The sequence below is a fragment of the Salmo salar genome, chromosome 23, assembly GCF_965601325.2.
Source record: "Salmo salar chromosome 23, fSalSal1, whole genome shotgun sequence".
Lineage (NCBI taxonomy): Eukaryota > Metazoa > Chordata > Actinopteri > Salmoniformes > Salmonidae > Salmo > Salmo salar.
In genome coordinates this window covers 40,422,320-40,442,723 of record NC_138313.1, presented here as the reverse complement: position 1 = coordinate 40,442,723, position 20,404 = coordinate 40,422,320, and the positions used below count along the sequence as shown (strand labels likewise).

At 50.0% G+C, this 20,404-nt stretch overlaps 1 protein-coding gene across 2 annotated transcripts in view; it reads right to left on the bottom strand.

The window, feature by feature from the left end:
• The window catches only part of LOC106584596 (cadherin EGF LAG seven-pass G-type receptor 1), a 91,471-nt gene that overhangs the window by 44,539 nt on the left and 26,528 nt on the right, over positions 1-20,404 (bottom strand). For both annotated transcript variants that reach the window (XM_014170067.3, XM_082968109.1), the window contains exons 2-5: positions 18,207-18,863; positions 15,805-16,027; positions 12,680-12,795; positions 580-668 (exon numbers count right to left, since the gene is read on the bottom strand). In XM_014170067.3, the coding sequence (XP_014025542.3) occupies positions 580-668; positions 12,680-12,795; positions 15,805-16,027; positions 18,207-18,863 (1,085 nt within the window). The remainder of the gene's footprint in view (positions 1-579; positions 669-12,679; positions 12,796-15,804; positions 16,028-18,206; positions 18,864-20,404) is intronic.

Sequence of the window (20,404 nt, the reverse complement as noted above, 5' to 3'; positions counted from 1 at the left end):
TCTTTGAAGGTGACCACAATAACTTCCACTGCCCATAAACATAAAAAATCCTGCATAGAAAGTCCTGGATCCAGAAATACTTCTCTGTTTGAGGCCACCCCGTTAAGTTACACAGGCCTAAACCAGATTGTCTTTCAAAACAAGAGTACAAAGCTCAAAATGGAATCTCAATAATTCTATTCTTTGTCAATACAATGGCCTCAAATCAACTCTAAAATCGCCCAAAACAAAGACCAGCGTGTTTGTTCCCATGACAACCCTTTCAAACTCTGAACTCTGTTTGGAGTTTGAGGAGGTTGGAATGACCTTTGGCCTGGAGGTTTATGAGGGCACTTCATCTGGGTTCATAACATGCTAATCCTACTGGTGCCCTAGTAACTGTAATTGAAGGATTTCCAAACAATGACCACCCCCCTCTCCCCTGCGCCCACCACACCACTCGTCACTTACCCCACAGACCAAGCGTGGTCTGGGTGTAGGCACGAAGCACAACAAGTAAACAGGGACATGCATCATTCTTTTAGGGATCAAATCTTATGTTATCATGATAGCCTCCACCTATCCAGGATGCGTGCTTACCTTGTTGTAGTAGTGTAGCTGTACTCTATGCCACTGACCATCACTGACCCCACTCAGGACAAAGGGTAATACGGTGGTTTTGGCTTCTCCTAGAGCGATGGAAACAGGACAAAGTCAAACAGGAAAGAGTTAAATCGACACGGAATCCATTCCAACTGAGTTTGGCGCTTTTCATAGATACCTCCTCTCACTTCTCTTTCTATCTTTGAAGTCACAACCCTGAGTGTGTGACACCCAATGGCAGCCCTGCCACTTGGTTTGGTATAAAGCTGAGGGATGGGGCTGGGGAAGGTTTGGTATAAAGCTGAGGGATGGTGCTGGGGAAGGTTTGGTATAAAGCTGAGGGATGGGGCTGGGGAAGGGTTGGTATAAAGCTGAGGGATGGGGCAGGGGAAGGTTTGGTATAAAGCTGAGGGATGGGGCAGGGGAAGGTTTGGTATAAAGCTGAGGGATGGGGCTGGGGAAGGTTTGGTATAAAGCTGAGGGATGGGGCTGGGGAAGGTTTGGTATAAAGCTGAGGGATGGGGCTGGGGAAGGGTTGGTATAAAGCTGAGGGATGGGGCTGGGGAAGGTTTGGTATAAAGCTGAGGGATGGGGCTGGGGAAGGTTTGGTATAAAGCTGAGGGATGGGGCTGGGGAAGGTTTGGTATAAAGCTGAGGGATGGGGCAGGGGAAGGTTTGGTATAAAGCTGAGGGATGGGGCTGGGGAAGGTTTGGTATAAAGCTGAGGGATGGGGCTGGGGAAGGTTTGGTATAAAGCTGAGGGATGGGGCAGGGGAAAGTTTGGTATAAAGCTGAGGGATGGGGCTGGGGAAGGTTTGGTATAAAGCTGAGGAATGGGGCTGGGGAAGGTTTGGTATAAAGCTGAGGGATGGGGCAGGGGAAAGTTTGGTATAAAGCTGAGGGATGGGGCAGGGGAAGGTTTGGTATAAAGCTGAGGGATGGGGCTGGGGAAGGTTTGGTATAAAGCTGAGGGATGGGGCTGGGGAAGGGTTGGTATAAAGCTGAGGGATGGGGCAGGGGAAGGTTTGGTATAAAGCTGAGGGATGGGGCAGGGGAAGGGTTGGTATAAAGCTGAGGGATGGGGCTGGGGAAGGTTTGGTATAAAGCTGAGGGATGGGGCTGGGGAAGGTTTGGTATAAAGCTGAGGGATGGGGCAGGGGAAGGTTTGGTATAAAGCTGAGGGATGGGGCTGGGGAAGGTTTGGTATAAAGCTGAGGGATGGGGCTGGGGAAGGTTTAGTATAAAGCTGAGGGATGGGGCAGGGGAAAGTTTGGTATAAAGCTGAGGGATGGGGCAGGGGAAGGTTTGGTATAAAGCTGAGGGATGGGGCTGGGGAAGGTTTGGTATAAAGCTGAGGGATGGGGCTGGGGAAGGGTTGGTATAAAGCTGAGGGATGGGGCAGGGGAAGGTTTGGTATAAAGCTGAGGGATGGGGCTGGGGAAGGTTTGGTATAAAGCTGAGGGATAGTGTTGGGGAAGGTTTGGTATAAAGCTGAGGGATGGGGCTGCGGAAGGTTTGGTATAAAGCTGAGGGATGGGGCTGGGGAGGGGTGGTATACAGCTGAGGGATGGGGCTGGGGAAGGTTTGGTATAAAGCTGAGGGATGGTGCTGGGGAAGGTTTAGTATAAAGCTGAGGGATGGGGCTGGGGAAGGTTTGGTATAAAGCTGAGGGATGGTGCTGGGGAAGGTTTGGTATAAAGCTGAGGGATGGGGCTGGGGAAGGTTTGGTATAAAGCTGAGGGATGGGGCTGGGGAAGGTTTGGTATAAAGCTGAGGGATGGGGCTGGGGAAGGTTTGGTATAAAGCTGAGGGATAGGCTGGGGAAGGTTTGGTATAAAGCTGAGGGATGGGGCTGGGGAAGGTTTGGTATAAAGCTGAGGGATGGGGCTGGGGAAGGTTTGGTATAAAGCTGAGGGATGGGGCAGGGGAAGGTTTGGTATAAAGCTGAGGGATGGGGCTGGGGAAGGTTTGGTATAAAGCTGAGGGATGGGGCTGGGGAAGGTTTGGTATAAAGCTGAGGGATGGGGCTGGGGAAGGTTTGGTATAAAGCTGAGGGATGGGGCAGGGGAAGGTTTGGTATAATGCTGAGGGATGGGGCTGGGGAAGGTTTGGTATAAAGCTGAGGGATGGGGCTGGGGAAGGTTTAGTATAAAGCTGAGGGATGGGGCAGGGGAAAGTTTGGTATAAAGCTGAGGGATGGGGCAGGGGAAGGTTTGGTATAAAGCTGAGGGATGGGGCTGGGGAAGGTTTGGTATAAAGCTGAGGGATGGGGCTGGGGAAGGGTTGGTATAAAGCTGAGGGATGGGGCAGGGGAAGGTTTGGTATAAAGCTGAGGGATGGGGCTGGGGAAGGTTTGGTATAAAGCTGAGGGATAGTGTTGGGGAAGGTTTGGTATAAAGCTGAGGGATGGGGCTGCGGAAGGTTTGGTATAAAGCTGAGGGATGGGGCTGGGGAGGGGTGGTATACAGCTGAGGGATGGGGCTGGGGAAGGTTTGGTATAAAGCTGAGGGATGGTGCTGGGGAAGGTTTAGTATAAAGCTGAGGGATGGAGCTGGGGAAGGTTTGGTATAAAGCTGAGGGATGGTGCTGGGGAAGGTTTGGTATAAAGCTGAGGGATGGGGCTGGGGAAGGTTTGGTATAAAGCTGAGGGATGGGGCTGGGGAAGGTTTGGTATAAAGCTGAGGGATGGGGCTGGGGAAGGTTTGGTATAAAGCTGAGGGATGGGGCTGGGGAAGGTTTGGTATAAAGCTGAGGGATGGGGCTGGGGAAGGTTTGGTATAAAGCTGAGGGATGGGGCTGGGGAAGGTTTGGTATAAAGCTGAGGGATGGGGCTGGGGAAGGTTTGGTATAAAGCTGAGGGATGGGGCTGGGGAAGGTTTGGTATAAAGATGAGGGATGGGGCAGGGGAAGGTTTGGTATAAAGCTGAGGGATGGGGCTGGGGAAGGTTTGGTATAAAGCTGAGGGATGGGGCTGGGGAAGGTTTAGTATAAAGCTGAGGGATGGTGTTGGGGAAGGTTTGGTATAAAGCTGAGGGATGGGGCAGGGGAAGGTTTGGTATAAAGCTGAGGGATGGGGCTGGGGAAGGTTTGGTATAAAGCTGAGGGATGGGGCAGGGGAAGGTTTGGTATAAAGCTGAGGGATGGGGCTGGGGAAGGTTTGGTATAAAGCTGAGGGATGGGGCTGGGGAAGGTTTGGTATAAAGCTGAGGGATGGGGCTGGGGAAGGTTTGGTATAAAGCTGAGGGATGGGGCTGGGGAAGGTTTGGTATAAAGCTGAGGGATGGGGCTGGGGAAGGTTTGGTATAAAGCTGAGGGATGGGACAGGGGAAGGTTTGGTATAAAGCTGAGGGATGGGGCTGGGGGAGGTTTGGTATAAAGCTGAGGGATGGGGCTGGGGAAGGTTTGGTATAAAGCTGAGGGATGGGGCAGGGGAAGGTTTGGTATAAAGCTGAGGGATGGGGCTGGGGAAGGTTTGGTATAAAGCTGAGGGATGGGGCTGGGGAAGGTTTGGTATAAAGCTGAGGGATGGGGCTGGGGAAGGTTTGGTATAAAGCTGAGGGATGGGGCTGGGGAAGGTTTGGTATAAAGCTGAGGGATGGGGCTGGGGAAGGTTTGGTATAAAGCTGAGGGATGGGGCTGGGGAAGGTTTGGTATAAAGCTGAGGGATGGGGCTGGGGAAGGTTTGGTATAAAGCTGAGGGATGGGGCTGGGGAAGGTTTGGTATAAAGCTGAGGGATGGGGCTGGGGAAGGTTTGGTATAAAGCTGAGGGATGGGGCAGGGGAAGGTTTGGTATAAAGCTGAGGGATGGGGCTGGGGAAGGTTTGGTATAAAGCTGAGGGATGGGGCTGGGGAAGGTTTAGTATAAAGCTGAGGGATGGGGCAGGGGAAAGTTTGGTATAAAGCTGAGGGATGGGGCAGGGGAAGGTTTGGTATAAAGCTGAGGGATGGGGCTGGGGAAGGTTTGGTATAAAGCTGAGGGATGGGGCTGGGGAAGGTTTGGTATAAAGCTGAGGGATGGGGCTGGGGAAGGTTTGGTATAAAGCTGAGGGATGGGGCTGGGGAAGGTTTGGTATAAAGCTGAGGGATGGGGCTGGGGAAGGTTTGGTATAAAGATGAGGGATGGGGCAGGGGAAGGTTTGGTATAAAGCTGAGGGATGGGGCTGGGGAAGGTTTGGTATAAAGCTGAGGGATGGGGCTGGGGAAGGTTTGGTATAAAGCTGAGGGATGGGGCTGGGGAAGGTTTAGTATAAAGCTGAGGGATGGTGTTGGGGAAGGTTTGGTATAAAGCTGAGGGATGGGGCTGGGGAAGGTTTGGTATAAAGCTGAGGGATGGGGCTGGGGAAGGTTTGGTATAAAGCTGAGGGATGGGGCTGGGGAAGGTTTAGTATAAAGCTGAGGGATGGTGTTGGGGAAGGTTTGGTATAAAGCTGAGGGATGGGGCAGGGGAAGGTTTGGTATAAAGCTGAGGGATGGGGCTGGGGAAGGTTTGGTATAAAGCTGAGGGATGGGGCTGGGGAAGGTTTGGTATAAAGCTGAGGGATGGGGCTGGGGAAGGTTTGGTATAAAGCTGAGGGATGGGGCTGGGGAAGGTTTGGTATAAAGCTGAGGGATGGGGCTGGGGAAGGTTTGGTATAAAGCTGAGGGATGGGGCTGGGGAAGGTTTGGTATAAAGCTGAGGGATGGGGCAGGGGAAGGTTTGGTATAAAGCTGAGGGATGGGGCTGGGGAAGGTTTGGTATAAAGCTGAGGGATGGGGCTGGGGAAGGTTTGGTATAAAGCTGAGGGATGGGGCTGGGGAAGGTTTGGTATAAAGCTGAGGGATGGGGCTGGGGAAGGTTTGGTATAAAGCTGAGGGATGGGGCTGGGGAAGGTTTGGTATAAAGCTGAGGGATGGGGCTGGGGAAGGTTTGGTATAAAGCTGAGGGATGGGGCTGGGGAAGGTTTGGTATAAAGCTGAGGGATGGGGCTGGGGAAGGTTTGGTATAAAGCTGAGGGATGGGGCTGGGGAAGGTTTGGTATAAAGCTGAGGGATGGGGCAGGGGAAGGTTTGGTATAAAGCTGAGGGATGGGGCTGGGGAAGGTTTGGTATAAAGCTGAGGGATGGGGCTGGGGAAGGTTTAGTATAAAGCTGAGGGATGGGGCAGGGGAAAGTTTGGTATAAAGCTGAGGGATGAGGCAGGGGAAGGTTTGGTATAAAGCTGAGGGATGGGGCTGGGGAAGGTTTGGTATAAAGCTGAGGGATGGGGCTGGGGAAGGGTTGGTATAAAGCTGAGGGATGGGGCAGGGGAAGGTTTGGTATAAAGCTGAGGGATGGGGCTGGGGAAGGTTTGGTATAAAGCTGAGGAATAGTGTTGGGGAAGGTTTGGTATAAAGCTGAGGGATGGGGCTGCGGAAGGTTTGGTATAAAGCTGAGGGATGGGGCTGGGGAGGGGTGGTATACAGCTGAGGGATGGGGCTGGGGAAGGTTTGGTATAAAGCTGAGGGATGGTGCTGGGGAAGGTTTAGTATAAAGCTGAGGGATGGGGCTGGGGAAGGTTTGGTATAAAGCTGAGGGATGGTGCTGGGGAAGGTTTGGTATAAAGCTGAGGGATGGGGCTGGGGAAGGTTTGGTATAAAGCTGAGGGATGGGGCTGGGGAAGGTTTGGTATAAAGCTGAGGGATGGGGCTGGGGAAGGTTTGGTATAAAGCTGAGGGATAGGCTGGGGAAGGTTTGGTATAAAGCTGAGGGATGGGGCTGGGGAAGGTTTGGTATAAAGCTGAGGGATGGGGCTGGGGAAGGTTTGGTATAAAGCTGAGGGATGGGGCAGGGGAAGGTTTGGTATAAAGCTGAGGGATGGGGCTGGGGAAGGTTTGGTATAAAGCTGAGGGATGGGGCTGGGGAAGGTTTGGTATAAAGCTGAGGGATGGGGCTGGGGAAGGTTTGGTATAAAGCTGAGGGATGGGGCTGGGGAAGGTTTGGTATAAAGCTGAGGGATGGGGCTGGGGAAGGTTTGGTATAAAGCTGAGGGATGGGGCTGGGGAAGGTTTGGTATAAAGCTGAGGGATGGGGCTGGGGAAGGTTTGGTATAAAGCTGAGGGATGGGGCTGGGGAAGGTTTGGTATAAAGCTGAGGGATGGGGCTGGGGAAGGTTTGGTATAAAGATGAGGGATGGGGCAGGGGAAGGTTTGGTATAAAGCTGAGGGATGGGGCTGGGGAAGGTTTGGTATAAAGCTGAGGGATGGGGCTGGGGAAGGTTTAGTATAAAGCTGAGGGATGGTGTTGGGGAAGGTTTGGTATAAAGCTGAGGGATGGGGCAGGGGAAGGTTTGGTATAAAGCTGAGGGATGGGGCTGGGGAAGGTTTGGTATAAAGCTGAGGGATGGGGCAGGGGAAGGTTTGGTATAAAGCTGAGGGATGGGGCTGGGGAAGGTTTGGTATAAAGCTGAGGGATGGGGCTGGGGAAGGTTTGGTATAAAGCTGAGGGATGGGGCTGGGGAAGGTTTGGTATAAAGCTGAGGGATGGGACAGGGGAAGGTTTGGTATAAAGCTGAGGGATGGGGCTGGGGAAGGTTTGGTATAAAGCTGAGGGATGGGGCTGGGGAAGGTTTGGTATAAAGCTGAGGGATGGGGCTGGGGAAGGTTTGGTATAAAGCTGAGGGATGGGGCTGGGGAAGGTTTGGTATAAAGCTGAGGGATGGCGCTGGGGAAGGTTTGGTATAAAGCTGAGGGATGGGGCTGGGGAAGGTTTGGTATAAAGATGAGGGATGGGGCAGGGGAAGGTTTGGTATAAAGCTGAGGGATGGGGCTGGGGAAGGTTTGGTATAAAGCTGAGGGATGGGGCTGGGGAAGGTTTGGTATAAAGCTGAGGGATGGGGCTGGGGAAGGTTTAGTATAAAGCTGAGGGATGGTGTTGGGGAAGGTTTGGTATAAAGCTGAGGGATGGGGCAGGGGAAGGTTTGGTATAAAGCTGAGGGATGGGGCTGGGGAAGGTTTGGTATAAAGCTGAGGGATGGGGCAGGGGAAGGTTTGGTATAAAGCTGAGGGATGGGGCTGGGGAAGGTTTGGTATAAAGCTGAGGGATGGGGCTGGGGAAGGTTTGGTATAAAGCTGAGGGATGGGGCTGGGGAAGGTTTGGTATAAAGCTGAGGGATGGGGCTGGGGAAGGTTTGGTATAAAGCTGAGGGATGGGGCTGGGGAAGGTTTGGTATAAAGCTGAGGGATGGGACAGGGGAAGGTTTGGTATAAAGCTGAGGGATGGGGCTGGGGAAGGTTTGGTATAAAGCTGAGGGATGGGGCTGGGGAAGGTTTGGTATAAAGCTGAGGGATGGGGCTGGGGAAGGTTTGGTATAAAGCTGAGGGATGGGGCAGGGGAAGGTTTGGTATAAAGCTGAGGGATGGGGCTGGGGAAGGTTTGGTATAAAGCTGAGGGATGGGGCTGGGGAAGGTTTGGTATAAAGCTGAGGGATGGGGCTGGGGAAGGTTTGGTATAAAGCTGAGGGATGGGGCTGGGGAAGGTTTGGTATAAAGCTGAGGGATGGGGCTGGGGAAGGTTTGGTATAAAGCTGAGGGATGGGGCTGGGGAAGGTTTGGTATAAAGCTGAGGGATGGGGCTGGGGAAGGTTTGGTATAAAGCTGAGGGATGGGGCTGGGGAAGGTTTGGTATAAAGCTGAGGGATGGGGCTGGGGAAGGTTTGGTATAAAGCTGAGGGATGGGGCTGGGGAAGGTTTGGTATAAAGCTGAGGGATGGGGCAGGGGAAGGTTTGGTATAAAGCTGAGGGATGGGGCTGGGGAAGGTTTGGTATAAAGCTGAGGGATGGGGCTGGGGAAGGTTTAGTATAAAGCTGAGGGATGGGGCAGGGGAAAGTTTGGTATAAAGCTGAGGGATGGGGCAGGGGAAGGTTTGGTATAAAGATGAGGGATGGGGCAGGGGAAGGTTTGGTATAAAGCTGAGGGATGGGGCTGGGGAAGGTTTGGTATAAAGCTGAGGGATGGGGCTGGGGAAGGGTTGGTATAAAGCTGAGGGATGGGGCAGGGGAAGGTTTGGTATAAAGCTGAGGGATGGGGCTGGGGAAGGTTTGGTATAAAGCTGAGGAATAGTGTTGGGGAAGGTTTGGTATAAAGCTGAGGGATGGGGCTGCGGAAGGTTTGGTATAAAGCTGAGGGATGGGGCTGGGGAGGGGTGGTATAAAGCTGAGGGATGGGGCAGGGGAAGGTTTGGTATAAAGCTGAGGGATGGGGCTGGGGAAGGTTTGGTATAAAGCTGAGGGATGGGGCTGGGGAAGGTTTGGTATAAAGCTGAGGGATGGGGCTGGGGAAGGTTTGGTATAAAGCTGAGGGATGGGGCTGGGGAAGGTTTGGTATAAAGCTGAGGGATGGGGCTGGGGAAGGTTTGGTATAAAGCTGAGGGATGGGGCTGGGGAAGGTTTGGTATAAAGCTGAGGGATGGGGCTGGGGAAGGTTTGGTATAAAGCTGAGGGATGGGGCTGGGGAAGGTTTGGTATAAAGATGAGGGATGGGGCAGGGGAAGGTTTGGTATAAAGCTGAGGGATGGGGCTGGGGAAGGTTTGGTATAAAGCTGAGGGATGGGGCTGGGGAAGGTTTAGTATAAAGCTGAGGGATGGTGTTGGGGAAGGTTTGGTATAAAGCTGAGGGATGGGGCAGGGGAAGGTTTGGTATAAAGCTGAGGGATGGGGCTGGGGAAGGTTTAGTATAAAGCTGAGGGATGGGGCAGGGGAAGGTTTGGTATAAAGCTGAGGGATGGGGCTGGGGAGGGGTGGTATAAAGCTGAGGGATGGGGCAGGGGAAGGTTTGGTATAAAGCTGAGGGATGGGGCTGGGGAAGGTTTGGTATAAAGCTGAGGGATGGGGCTGGGGAAGGTTTGGTATAAAGCTGAGGGATGGGGCTGGGGAAGGTTTGGTATAAAGCTGAGGGATGGGGCTGGGGAAGGTTTGGTATAAAGCTGAGGGATGGGGCTGGGGAAGGTTTGGTATAAAGCTGAGGGATGGGGCTGGGGAAGGTTTGGTATAAAGCTGAGGGATGGGGCTGGGGAAGGTTTGGTATAAAGCTGAGGGATGGGACAGGGGAAGGTTTGGTATAAAGCTGAGGGATGGGGCTGGGGAAGGTTTGGTATAAAGCTGAGGGATGGGGCTGGGGAAGGTTTGGTATAAAGCTGAGGGATGGGGCTGGGGAAGGTTTGGTATAAAGATGAGGGATGGGGCAGGGGAAGGTTTGGTATAAAGCTGAGGGATGGGGCTGGGGAAGGTTTGGTATAAAGCTGAGGGATGGGGCTGGGGAAGGTTTAGTATAAAGCTGAGGGATGGTGTTGGGGAAGGTTTGGTATAAAGCTGAGGGATGGGGCAGGGGAAGGTTTGGTATAAAGCTGAGGGATGGGGCTGGGGAAGGTTTGGTATAAAGCTGAGGGATGGGGCAGGGGAAGGTTTGGTATAAAGCTGAGGGATGGGGCTGGGGAAGGTTTGGTATAAAGCTGAGGGATGGGGCTGGGGAAGGTTTGGTATAAAGCTGAGGGATGGGGCTGGGGAAGGTTTGGTATAAAGCTGAGGGATGGGGCTGGGGAAGGTTTGGTATAAAGCTGAGGGATGGGGCTGGGGAAGGTTTGGTATAAAGCTGAGGGATGGGACAGGGGAAGGTTTGGTATAAAGCTGAGGGATGGGACAGGGGAAGGTTTGGTATAAAGCTGAGGGATGGGGCTGGGGATGGTTTGGTATAAAGCTGAGGGATGGGGCAGGGGAAGGTTTGGTATAAAGCTGAGGGATGGGGCTGGGGAAGGTTTGGTATAAAGCTGAGGGATGGGGCAGGGGAAGGTTTGGTATAAAGCTGAGGGATGGGGCTGGGGAAGGTTTGGTATAAAGCTGAGGGATGGGGCTGGGGAAGGGTTGGTATAAAGCTGAGGGATGGGGCTGGGGAAGGTTTGGTATAAAGCTGAGGGATGGGGCTGGGGAAGGTTTGGTATAAAGCTGAGGGATGGGGCTGGGGAAGGGTTGGTATAAAGCTGAGGGATGGGGCAGGGGAAGGTTTGGTATAAAGCTGAGGGATGGGGCTGGGGAAGGTTTGGTATAAAGCTGAGGGATGGGGCTGGGGAAAGTTTGGTATAAAGCTGAGGGATGGGGCTGGGGAAGGTTTGGTATAAAGCTGAGGGATGGGGCTGGGGAAGGTTTGGTATAAAGCTGAGGGATGGGGCTGGGGAAGGTTTGGTATAAAGCTGAGGGATGGGGCAGGGGAAGGTTTGGTATAAAGCTGAGGGATGGGGCTGGGGAAGGTTTGGTATAAAGCTGAGGGATGGGGCTGGGGAAGGTTTGGTATAAAGCTGAGGGATGGGGCTGGGGAAGGTTTGGTATAAAGCTGAGGGATGGGGCTGGGGAAGGGTTGGTATAAAGCTGAGGGATGGGGCAGGGGAAGGTTTGGTATAAAGCTGAGGGATGGGGCTGGGGAAGGTTTGGTATAAAGCTGAGGGATGGGGCTGGGGAAGGGTTGGTATAAAGCTGAGGGATGGGGCAGGGGAAGGTTTGGTATAAAGCTGAGGGATGGGGCTGGGGAAGGTTTGGTATAAAGCTGAGGGATGGGGCTGGGGAAGGTTTGGTATAAAGCTGAGGGATGGGGCTGGGGAAGGTTTGGTATAAAGCTGAGGGATGGGGCTGGGGAAGGTTTGGTATAAAGCTGAGGGATGGGGCTGGGGAAGGTTTGGTATAAAGCTGAGGGATGGGGCTGGGGAAGGTTTAGTATAAAGCTGAGGGATGGTGTTGGGGAAGGTTTGGTATAAAGCTGAGGGATGGGGCAGGGGAAGGTTTGGTATAAAGCTGAGGGATGGGGCTGGGGAAGGTTTGGTATAAAGCTGAGGGATGGGGCAGGGGAAGGTTTGGTATAAAGCTGAGGGATGGGGCTGGGGAAGGTTTGGTATAAAGCTGAGGGATGGGGCTGGGGAAGGTTTGGTATAAAGCTGAGGGATGGGGCAGGGGAAGGTTTGGTATAAAGCTGAGGGATGGGGCTGGGGAAGGTTTGGTATAAAGCTGAGGGATGGGGCTGGGGAAAGTTTGGTATAAAGCTGAGGGATGGGGCTGGGGAAGATTTGGTATAAAGCTGAGGGATGGGGCTGGGGAAGGTTTGGTATAAAGCTGAGGGATGGGGCTGGGGAAGGTTTGGTATAAAGCTGAGGGATGGGGCAGGGGAAGGTTTGGTATAAAGCTGAGGGATGGGGCTGGGGAAGGTTTGGTATAAAGCTGAGGGATGGGGCTGGGGAAGGTTTGGTATAAAGCTGAGGGATGGGGCTGGGGAAGGTTTGGTATAAAGCTGAGGGATGGGGCTGGGGAAGGGTTGGTATAAAGCTGAGGGATGGGGCAGGGGAAGGTTTGGTATAAAGCTGAGGGATGGGGCTGGGGAAGGTTTGGTATAAAGCTGAGGGATGGGGCTGGGGAAGGTTTGGTATAAAGCTGAGGGATGGGGCTGGGGAAGGTTTGGTATAAAGCTGAGGGATGGGGCTGGGGAAGGGTTGGTATAAAGCTGAGGGATGGGGCAGGGGAAGGTTTGGTATAAAGCTGAGGGATGGGGCTGGGGAAGGTTTGGTATAAAGCTGAGGGATGGGGCTGGGGAAGGTTTGGTATAAAGCTGAGGGATGGGGCTGGGGAAGGTTTGGTATAAAGCTGAGGGATGGGGCTGGGGAAGGTTTGGTATAAAGCTGAGGGATGGGGCTGGGGAAGGTTTGGTATAAAGCTGAGGGATGGGGCTGGGGAAGGGGAAGTTTTGGTTATTTTAATATCGGTGCTAGTGATCCAGATCAGTGAACACTATTATAGTTAGATAGACTGTCGGTTAATGATTGTTTACTTAGGCTAATACCTCCATGGCCGTAATTCCCTGCCAAACTCAACACAACACGGTCCACTGGGTGAACTGCATGATCACTGTTTACCCTCAATTTTCTCAGGTATCTGAGGGTGGGCTCCATAAACTCTGACCCCTGCCCAGTTGGTCAGAACCTCCCTGTTAATGAGATTTAGTATTTCACAGAGAGGGGGATAGGAGAGAGAAGTGAAGTGAAGTGAAGCAAAAGGAACAGAGTAAATGGAAGTCTGGCGGCCATCTCAGCATCCTTTACGTCCTTACCTGCTGAGAAGGTGAGCTGGATTTGTTCCTCGATGATCTCCAAGGCGATGAAGTCATGCTTCTCGTTAAACCTTCCGTTGTAAAGCAGCAGGGCATTCCTCTCTCTGGTGGCAAACCTGCAGGCCATACAGGAGGTCAGACAGGAGCAAAGGTCACATTGATTGTACAGTACAGGCTTAGGGTAAAAAACATTTAAATTCCAGAAGTACAATGAAATTCTAACTCCAATTCCAATTATTTTCCAATGCTTTTCAATTAGGAAAATTTGGAATTGGAAATTCATTTACTTTCTGAATTGACTGAAATTGAAATGGAATTGACCCTAACCCTGGTACAGTATATAATCATTGATTGTATAGTATATTATAACTTATTATACAGTACAATATATTATATTATCATTGATTATACAGTACACTGAGTGTACAAAACATTAAGAATACCTTCCTGAAAGAAATCCTGAAAGAAATCCACAGGGATGCTGGCCCATGTTGACTCCAATGCTTCCCACAGTTGTGTCAAGTTGGCTGGATGTCCTTTGGGTGATGGACCATTCTTGATACACACGGGAAACTGTTGACACAAACCGGTGCGCCTGGCAAACCGGTGCGCCTGGCTCCTACTACCATACCCCGTTCAAAGTCGCTTAAATATTTTGTATTGCCCATTCACCCACTGAATGGCACACATACACAATCCGTGTCTCAATTGTCTCAAGACTTAAACCTGTCTTGAGGTGAAAGAATGGGGGAGAGTGGGACACATTGAGAGACAAATGAACCTGGGAAATGACGGACAATGAGAGTGAAAAGGGAAAATTAAAAAAATTATCCTATTGAACTAGGGACAATGAGAGGAGCAAAAGGAATTTGGAAAATTACGGAGGGAAGGAAGATTGGTGCGGACAGACATAGAACCAGAGCTAGTACTGGGAGGCATTCCGCTGTGTGTCATGAACCCTTTGGCACGAAGCGGGTACGGACACAAAAGTCAAAAGCCATATGGCACAGGGCAGCGTCACAGGAAACCATGATCAACAAAGCCAAACATCTAGAGTCCCCTGGCTCCACGCATCACTTCCTGTTTTTACCTTTGCCAGGGAACCTGAGCTGGACGCTAGGAAGAGATGTTTCACTACAGCCTTGATATATAAAATGTCACTCCAGGCAAGCTCTTAAACTTTTAATGTATTTCAAATTAAAAATGAATACTATTTGAACCAATATCTGCATCTAACCACTGGATGAAATGGCTTGTGCTTCTTTCATGAAAAGAGAACACAAATGTCAAGGCTGATGTACCAGCCCTGTGATTCAGCACTTCTGTGATTTGAGGTTCAGATGTGCCTATGCCTAAGCATGTCCAGTGAGTGAGACAAAGAGAATGGGGCGATATTTATTTGTGTTTCCATGGATACAGCCATTACTGCTTATTACAAAGGGTTGTATGTACAGTACCAGTCAAAAGTTTGGACACACCTACTCATTCAAGAGTTTTTATTTATTTTTCCTATTTTCTACATTGTAGAATAATAGTAAAGACATCAAAACTATGAACTAACACATATGGAATCATATAGTAACCAAGAAAATGTTAAACAAATCAAAATATACTTTAGCAATTTCAAAGTAGCCACTCTTTGCCTTGATGACAGCGTTGCACACTATTAGCATTCTCTCAACCAGTTTCATGAGGAATGCTTTTCCAACAGTCTTGAAGGAGTTCCCACATATGATGAGCGCTTGTTGGCTGCTTTTCCTTCACTCTGCAGTCCAACTTATCCCAAACCTTCTCAATTGGGTTGAGGTCGGGTGATTGTGGAGACCAGGTCATCTGATGCAGCTCTCCATCACTCTACTTCTTGGTCAAATAGCCCTTACACAGCCTGGAGGTGTGTTGGGTCATTGTCCTGTTGAAAAACAAATGATAGTCCCACAAGCGCAAACCAGATGATGGATGATGTATCGATGCAGAATGCTGTGGTAGCCATGCTGGTTAAGTGTGCCTTGAATTATAAATAAATCACTGACAGTGTCAGCAAAGCACCCTCACACCTCCTCCTCCATGCTTCACAGTGGGAACCACACATGCAGAGATCATCCGTACACCTACTCTGCATCTCACAGCAGTTGGAACCAAAAATGTCAAATTTGGACTCATGAGACCAAATGTTCATTGCTCGTGTTTCTTGGCCCAAGCAAGTGTCTACTTATTATTGGTGTCCTTTAGTAGTGGTTTCTTTGCAGCAATTCGACCATGAAGGTCTGATTCACACAGTCTCCTCTGAACAGTTGATGTTCAGATGTGTCTGTTACTTGAACTCTGTGAAGCATTTATTTGGGCTGCAATTTCTGAGGCTGGTAACTCTAATGAACTTATCCTCTGCAGCAGAGGTGACTCTGGGTCTTCCTTTCCTGTGGCAGTCATCATGAGAGGCAGTTTCATCATAGCGCTTGATAGTTTTTGCGACTGCACTTGAAGAAACTTTCAAAGTTCTTGAAATTTTCCATTTTGACTGACCTTCATGTCTTTAAGTAATGATGGACGGTGGTTTATCTTTGCTTATTTGAGCTGTTCTTGCCATAATATGGACTTGGTCTTTTACCAATTAGGCCTATCTTCTGTATACCACGTCTACCTTGTCACAACACAACTGATTGGCTCAAACACATTAAGCACAAAAGAAATTCCACAAATTAACTTTTAACAAGGCACACCTGTTAATTGAAATGCATTCCAGGTGACTACTTCATGAAGCTGGTTGAGAGAATGCCAGCTGTCATCAAGGCATTTTTATTTGTTTAACACTTTTTTGTTTACTACATGATTCCATATGTGTTATTTCATAGTTTTGATGTCTTCACTATTATTCTACAATGTAGAAAATAGTAAAAAATATATAAAAACCCTTGAATGAGTAGATGTATCCAAACATTTGACTGGTACTGTATATTCAGACATGGCGTTAGATGTGTACCATTTGGCTGAGTACTATGTCAAAAAATCTCCAGGTGTTCTTGAGTGCAAAGAGAACACCACCCCTCCCCCCCCCCCAACAAAAAGCCACTCATACACACGTACACATTATTATAGAGACATGTTATAAGATACATAGGTGTACTTACATGAAGGACACAGTGAAGTGAAACCTCTGCCGTAGCCCTCTGAAGGTGATGAAGGACTGGCCAGGGAAGCTGCGGGTGCTCATCTCACAATAGGGTTTCTGGTACTCCCCTGGGGGGCACTGGCACACAAACCCCCCCACCAGGAGATCCACACACCTGGCCCCGTTCTTACACACCCCCGGGACGCAACGGCCAGAGCGGGAGTTCACCTCACAATGCTCACCTGTAGGAAGGGAACAGAAACGGGCGGCCGGGCGGCCGGGGTATAAAAAACTGCTGAGTATAAAAAACTGAAAAACTGTTATTGACAAAAGTTGAGGTAGGTGTGTAAACGGGTACACATGTTCTCCTTTAAATCCTCCTTTCAGGCCTATATATTGTGATGTGTCCTCGACGAAGCCCCACAAATATATTTTGGGGAACAAGCTGAAATCAGTCAGGTTTTCAGCAGACACAAGTTCAACTCCATTACAACACAACCTACAAGCTAGTCTGAATGGACTCAGAAAGAGGGGGGTTGGGGCCCCCTTCACAAGCATGTCAAAACACAGTAGATTGTAACCACCATGCTCTGTGACCCAGACTGACCCTTGGCTCTTTGCTGGAACCAAACGGCCTGTGGCATAATGACAACAGGACAATGGAGTGTCTTTGGCCAAGCAGCAGGCCACCTTGGTGGTCTGTAAGACACCTGTCACGACCTGTCAGCAACCCACACTGACACTGTCCTGCCTGGTTAACTAGACCTGAGATGTGTTCCAGAGGTGACACCATTCAAATGGATGCTGATGTCAGTAGTGATGACATCACTCTGTTTTCCTTTCCCTAACAGCTTGGGGTGACCATTAAGGGGTCACGTACTGAGCTGAAAGATAGCTCCCAATAAAAAAAACAGGAAAGGATCATTTACAGTATGGTAACAATGTATTACACGCCAAGGCTTTTATATTGAAGCGATAGGGAACAGAGACAGGAAGACCACAGAGAAATGTGTGTGGAAAGTGAAGTGGGATTATGTCACCGTTTAAGGGTCATTGTATTACATATTATGAAAGAGAGCACCAAGGAGTCAAGAGATGATTTTCCCACAGGTCAAAAGTTGCATTGTCAACACCACAAGGTCTTTGCATTCCAATGTGCCACTACCAGATCTATTTCCAGCTCCTAGTGTGGGGTGTTGTGTGTTGCAAATTACCCTGACAAGATCTGGATAAAGAGAACACCTATGACTTACGGAGCACGGAATTCCAGCAGGTAATGACCCGACTGCAAGACAGATAATCTCCGGTTTGGAGGGAATTACAAGGGATCTTTTTCCCGAAAGTGTGAGAAACCTGAGGCCAACACTGTCAGGTCAACCATCATCAGCCACGTTATGACTTGAGACTACCTGGAGCTGGCCAAGAGTCTTCAAAGCATAGAAGGCTAGGGTTTGATTAACAGGTAATAGCCTCTCTGCAGAATCATGGTTTTGGCTGTGGGCCATGTCTTTAATATAGCGGGAATATTAAGCTCTGCAGACAGACGCTATGTCAAAGCAGATGTGAGTTCTCGGTGGGGGTAGGCATGTCTCTATCTAAGTACTAATGACACAGAGACTAACCCTAACAACAGAGAGACTAACTCTAACCCTAACAACAGAGAAACTAACCCTAACCCTAACAACAGAGACTAACCCTAACAACAGAGTTGGCTTCCAGTCGAAGCTCGCATCCGCTACAAGACCATGGTGCTTGCCTACGGAGCTGTGAGGGGAACGGCACCTCCGTACCTTCAGGCTCTGATCAGGCCCTACACCCAAACAAGGGCACTCCGTTCATCCACCTCTGGCCTGCTCGCCTCCCTACCTCTGAGGAAGCACAGTTCCCGCTCAGCCCAGTCAAAACTGTTCGCTGCTCTGGCACCCCAATGGTGGAACAAGCTCCCTCACGACGCCAGGACGGCGGAGTCAATCACCACCTTCCGGAGACACCTGAAACCCCACCTCTTCAAGGAATACCTGGGATAGGATAAAGTAATCCTTCTAACCCCCCCCCCTTAAAAGATTTAGATGCACTATTGTAAAGTGGTTGTTCCACTGGATATTTAAGGTGAATGCACCAATTTGTAAGTCGCTCTGGATAAGAGCGTCTGCTAAATGACTTAAATGTAAATGTAAAAACAGAGAGACTAACCCTAACAACAGAGAGACTAACCCTAACCCTAACAACAGAGAGACTAACCCTAACCCTAACAACAGAGAGGCTAACCCTAACCCTAACAACAGAGAGATGGGAAAGAAAGACCAAAGCAAAGTCAGAGTGAAAGGTGAAAGAAAGACTGACGTGAAAAATAGCAGATCAAGAATGGGGTGAAAGAAAAAGAGTCAAGTAGGAAACCAAAAAGTGGATAACAACACTCACCGGTGAAGTCCTCCGGACACTCACAAGTGTACCCGCCTTCCCTGCTCCGGCACTTGCCGTTATTCTGGCAGGGCCCTGAGTAGCACAGGTCAATCTCCATCTCACAGTAGTCCCCCGTGAAACCTGCTGGGCATCGGCAGCGCAGCCCCGTCACCGGGTGGATAGGCCGGAACAGCACCGTATCCGAGGACACGAAGGGTGCCGAGCTGTTGAACCTCAGCACCGACACACACTTCATGTAGTTCTCACAGGGCTCGCGGAGGCAGATGTTATCGTCAAAGGGCAGCACACGCTGGCTGGACACCAGGGTGAGCAGAGTCCGGTTCAGATAAATCTGCTCCTGCAGGGCTTCTGAGGGGAAGAAAGGTCCAGGGGGGATGGTGCCCCCGGATCCTCCAATAGGGCGCAGGGCGGAGAAGGTGACGTTGAGGATGCTCCCTTGGACGTGTGTGTCCTTCTGGATGTTGAAGACAAAGACGCCATCAGGGCGGGTGGACAGGACCGCTGCCACTCCCTCCATAAAGAGGGCGAGCAGCGGAGACAAGAAGCGCTCTTGGGACATGTTCTCAAGGCGCACCGTGATGCTGTTGGTCAGCATGTCGTCGGTGATGATGGTGACACGCAGGGTGCAGAAGGCCGTTACACGGTGGACACCGTCTGGAATCAAAGACAACCAGGATCAACAAGGGTCACAGAATAACACTTTAAAGATACATTAAAGACACAAAGGTCATGTCAGTCAACATTTACAAACATACCCCATTAACCTAATTGCAAACAAAGCACTGCTTTTCACCTCTGCTGGCTTGTTCCACTTTAAAGTAATGCCTTTTGGTTTGAAGAATGCTCCAGTAACTTTTCAACTTTATCACCACAATAAAGCAAGATTCTTCAACAATGATCACTGGAGAAAGATTCCTACTGACTGTGCCCACTTTTTTATCCAGTGCCAAATCCAAGGTAAAACTCCAACCTGTGAACATTAGCGCAGACAGTGTTTCCTACATTTAAACTGAAATTTCCTGACAGTGTTCGACTGGCGCTTAAATCTCACAGCACCTTCTCACTTTTATACAAAGTGTTTGGGGATTTGGGATATAGGCTAGCAAAGTAGGTAGAAGCACTTTCAAGTTCACTGTTGCAACACTAACAATACAGTGCATTAATAAATTACATGGTGTAGTGTTCCTTGTCAGTATCTGACAGACATAATGTCCAATAAACCATAGCCCTACACCATAGCGCTACACCATAGCGCCCTACACCATAGCGCTACACCATAGCCCTACACCATAGCCCTACACCATAGCGCTACACCATCGCCCTACACCATAGCGCTACACCATAGCCCTGCACCATCGCCCTACACCATAGCCCTACACCATAGCCCTACACCATCGCCCTACACCATAGCCCTACACCATTGCCATACACCATAGCCCTACACCATAGCCCTACACCATCGTCCTACACCATTGCCCTACACCATAGTCCTACACCATAGCCCTACACCATAGCCCTACACCATAGCCCTACACCATAGCCCTACACCATAGCCCTATAGTAAGAGATGAAGGACTATGCCTAAAACCAGTGGGTTGAATAGGGTCAAGGGAATTATTTCCAGATTGTTAAGGCTTTGTTTGGCGTGCTCCTTTCTCTCTCCCCTGATGGTTCTTCACAGTACCCCTCTACCATGTGAACGCAGAGTGGTATAATTACCAAACAAAGAGGACAAGGTTTCGACTCTTGTTACACTGTCCTCTCACATACTGTCAACTCAGCCAGACACGCAAGGGTAGACACAACAAAAGCCCCCCCCCCCCCAACACACACACACATGAAAGATCCCCAGTAGCAGCTGGTCATACAAAGACATATGGTGCAAGACACACAAAGGTTTGTAGACAAAAAAGAGATTTTCTGTACTTGTGACCTTGATATGCACCACATAATTACAAGGAACATGTATTTGTGTATATTAAGTATCTACAATCTGGGAAACTCTACCGCAGTCCAAATCCATGCTTGTCCCTACCCCACTCAGATACCGTTTACTTTACCTCAGGATCCAATGACCACATTCCCATTAGAGGTCGACTGATTATGATTTTTCAATGCCGATACCGATACCGATTATTGGAGGACCCAAAAACCGGATACCGATTAATCGGCCGATTTTTTTGGTTATTTGTAAT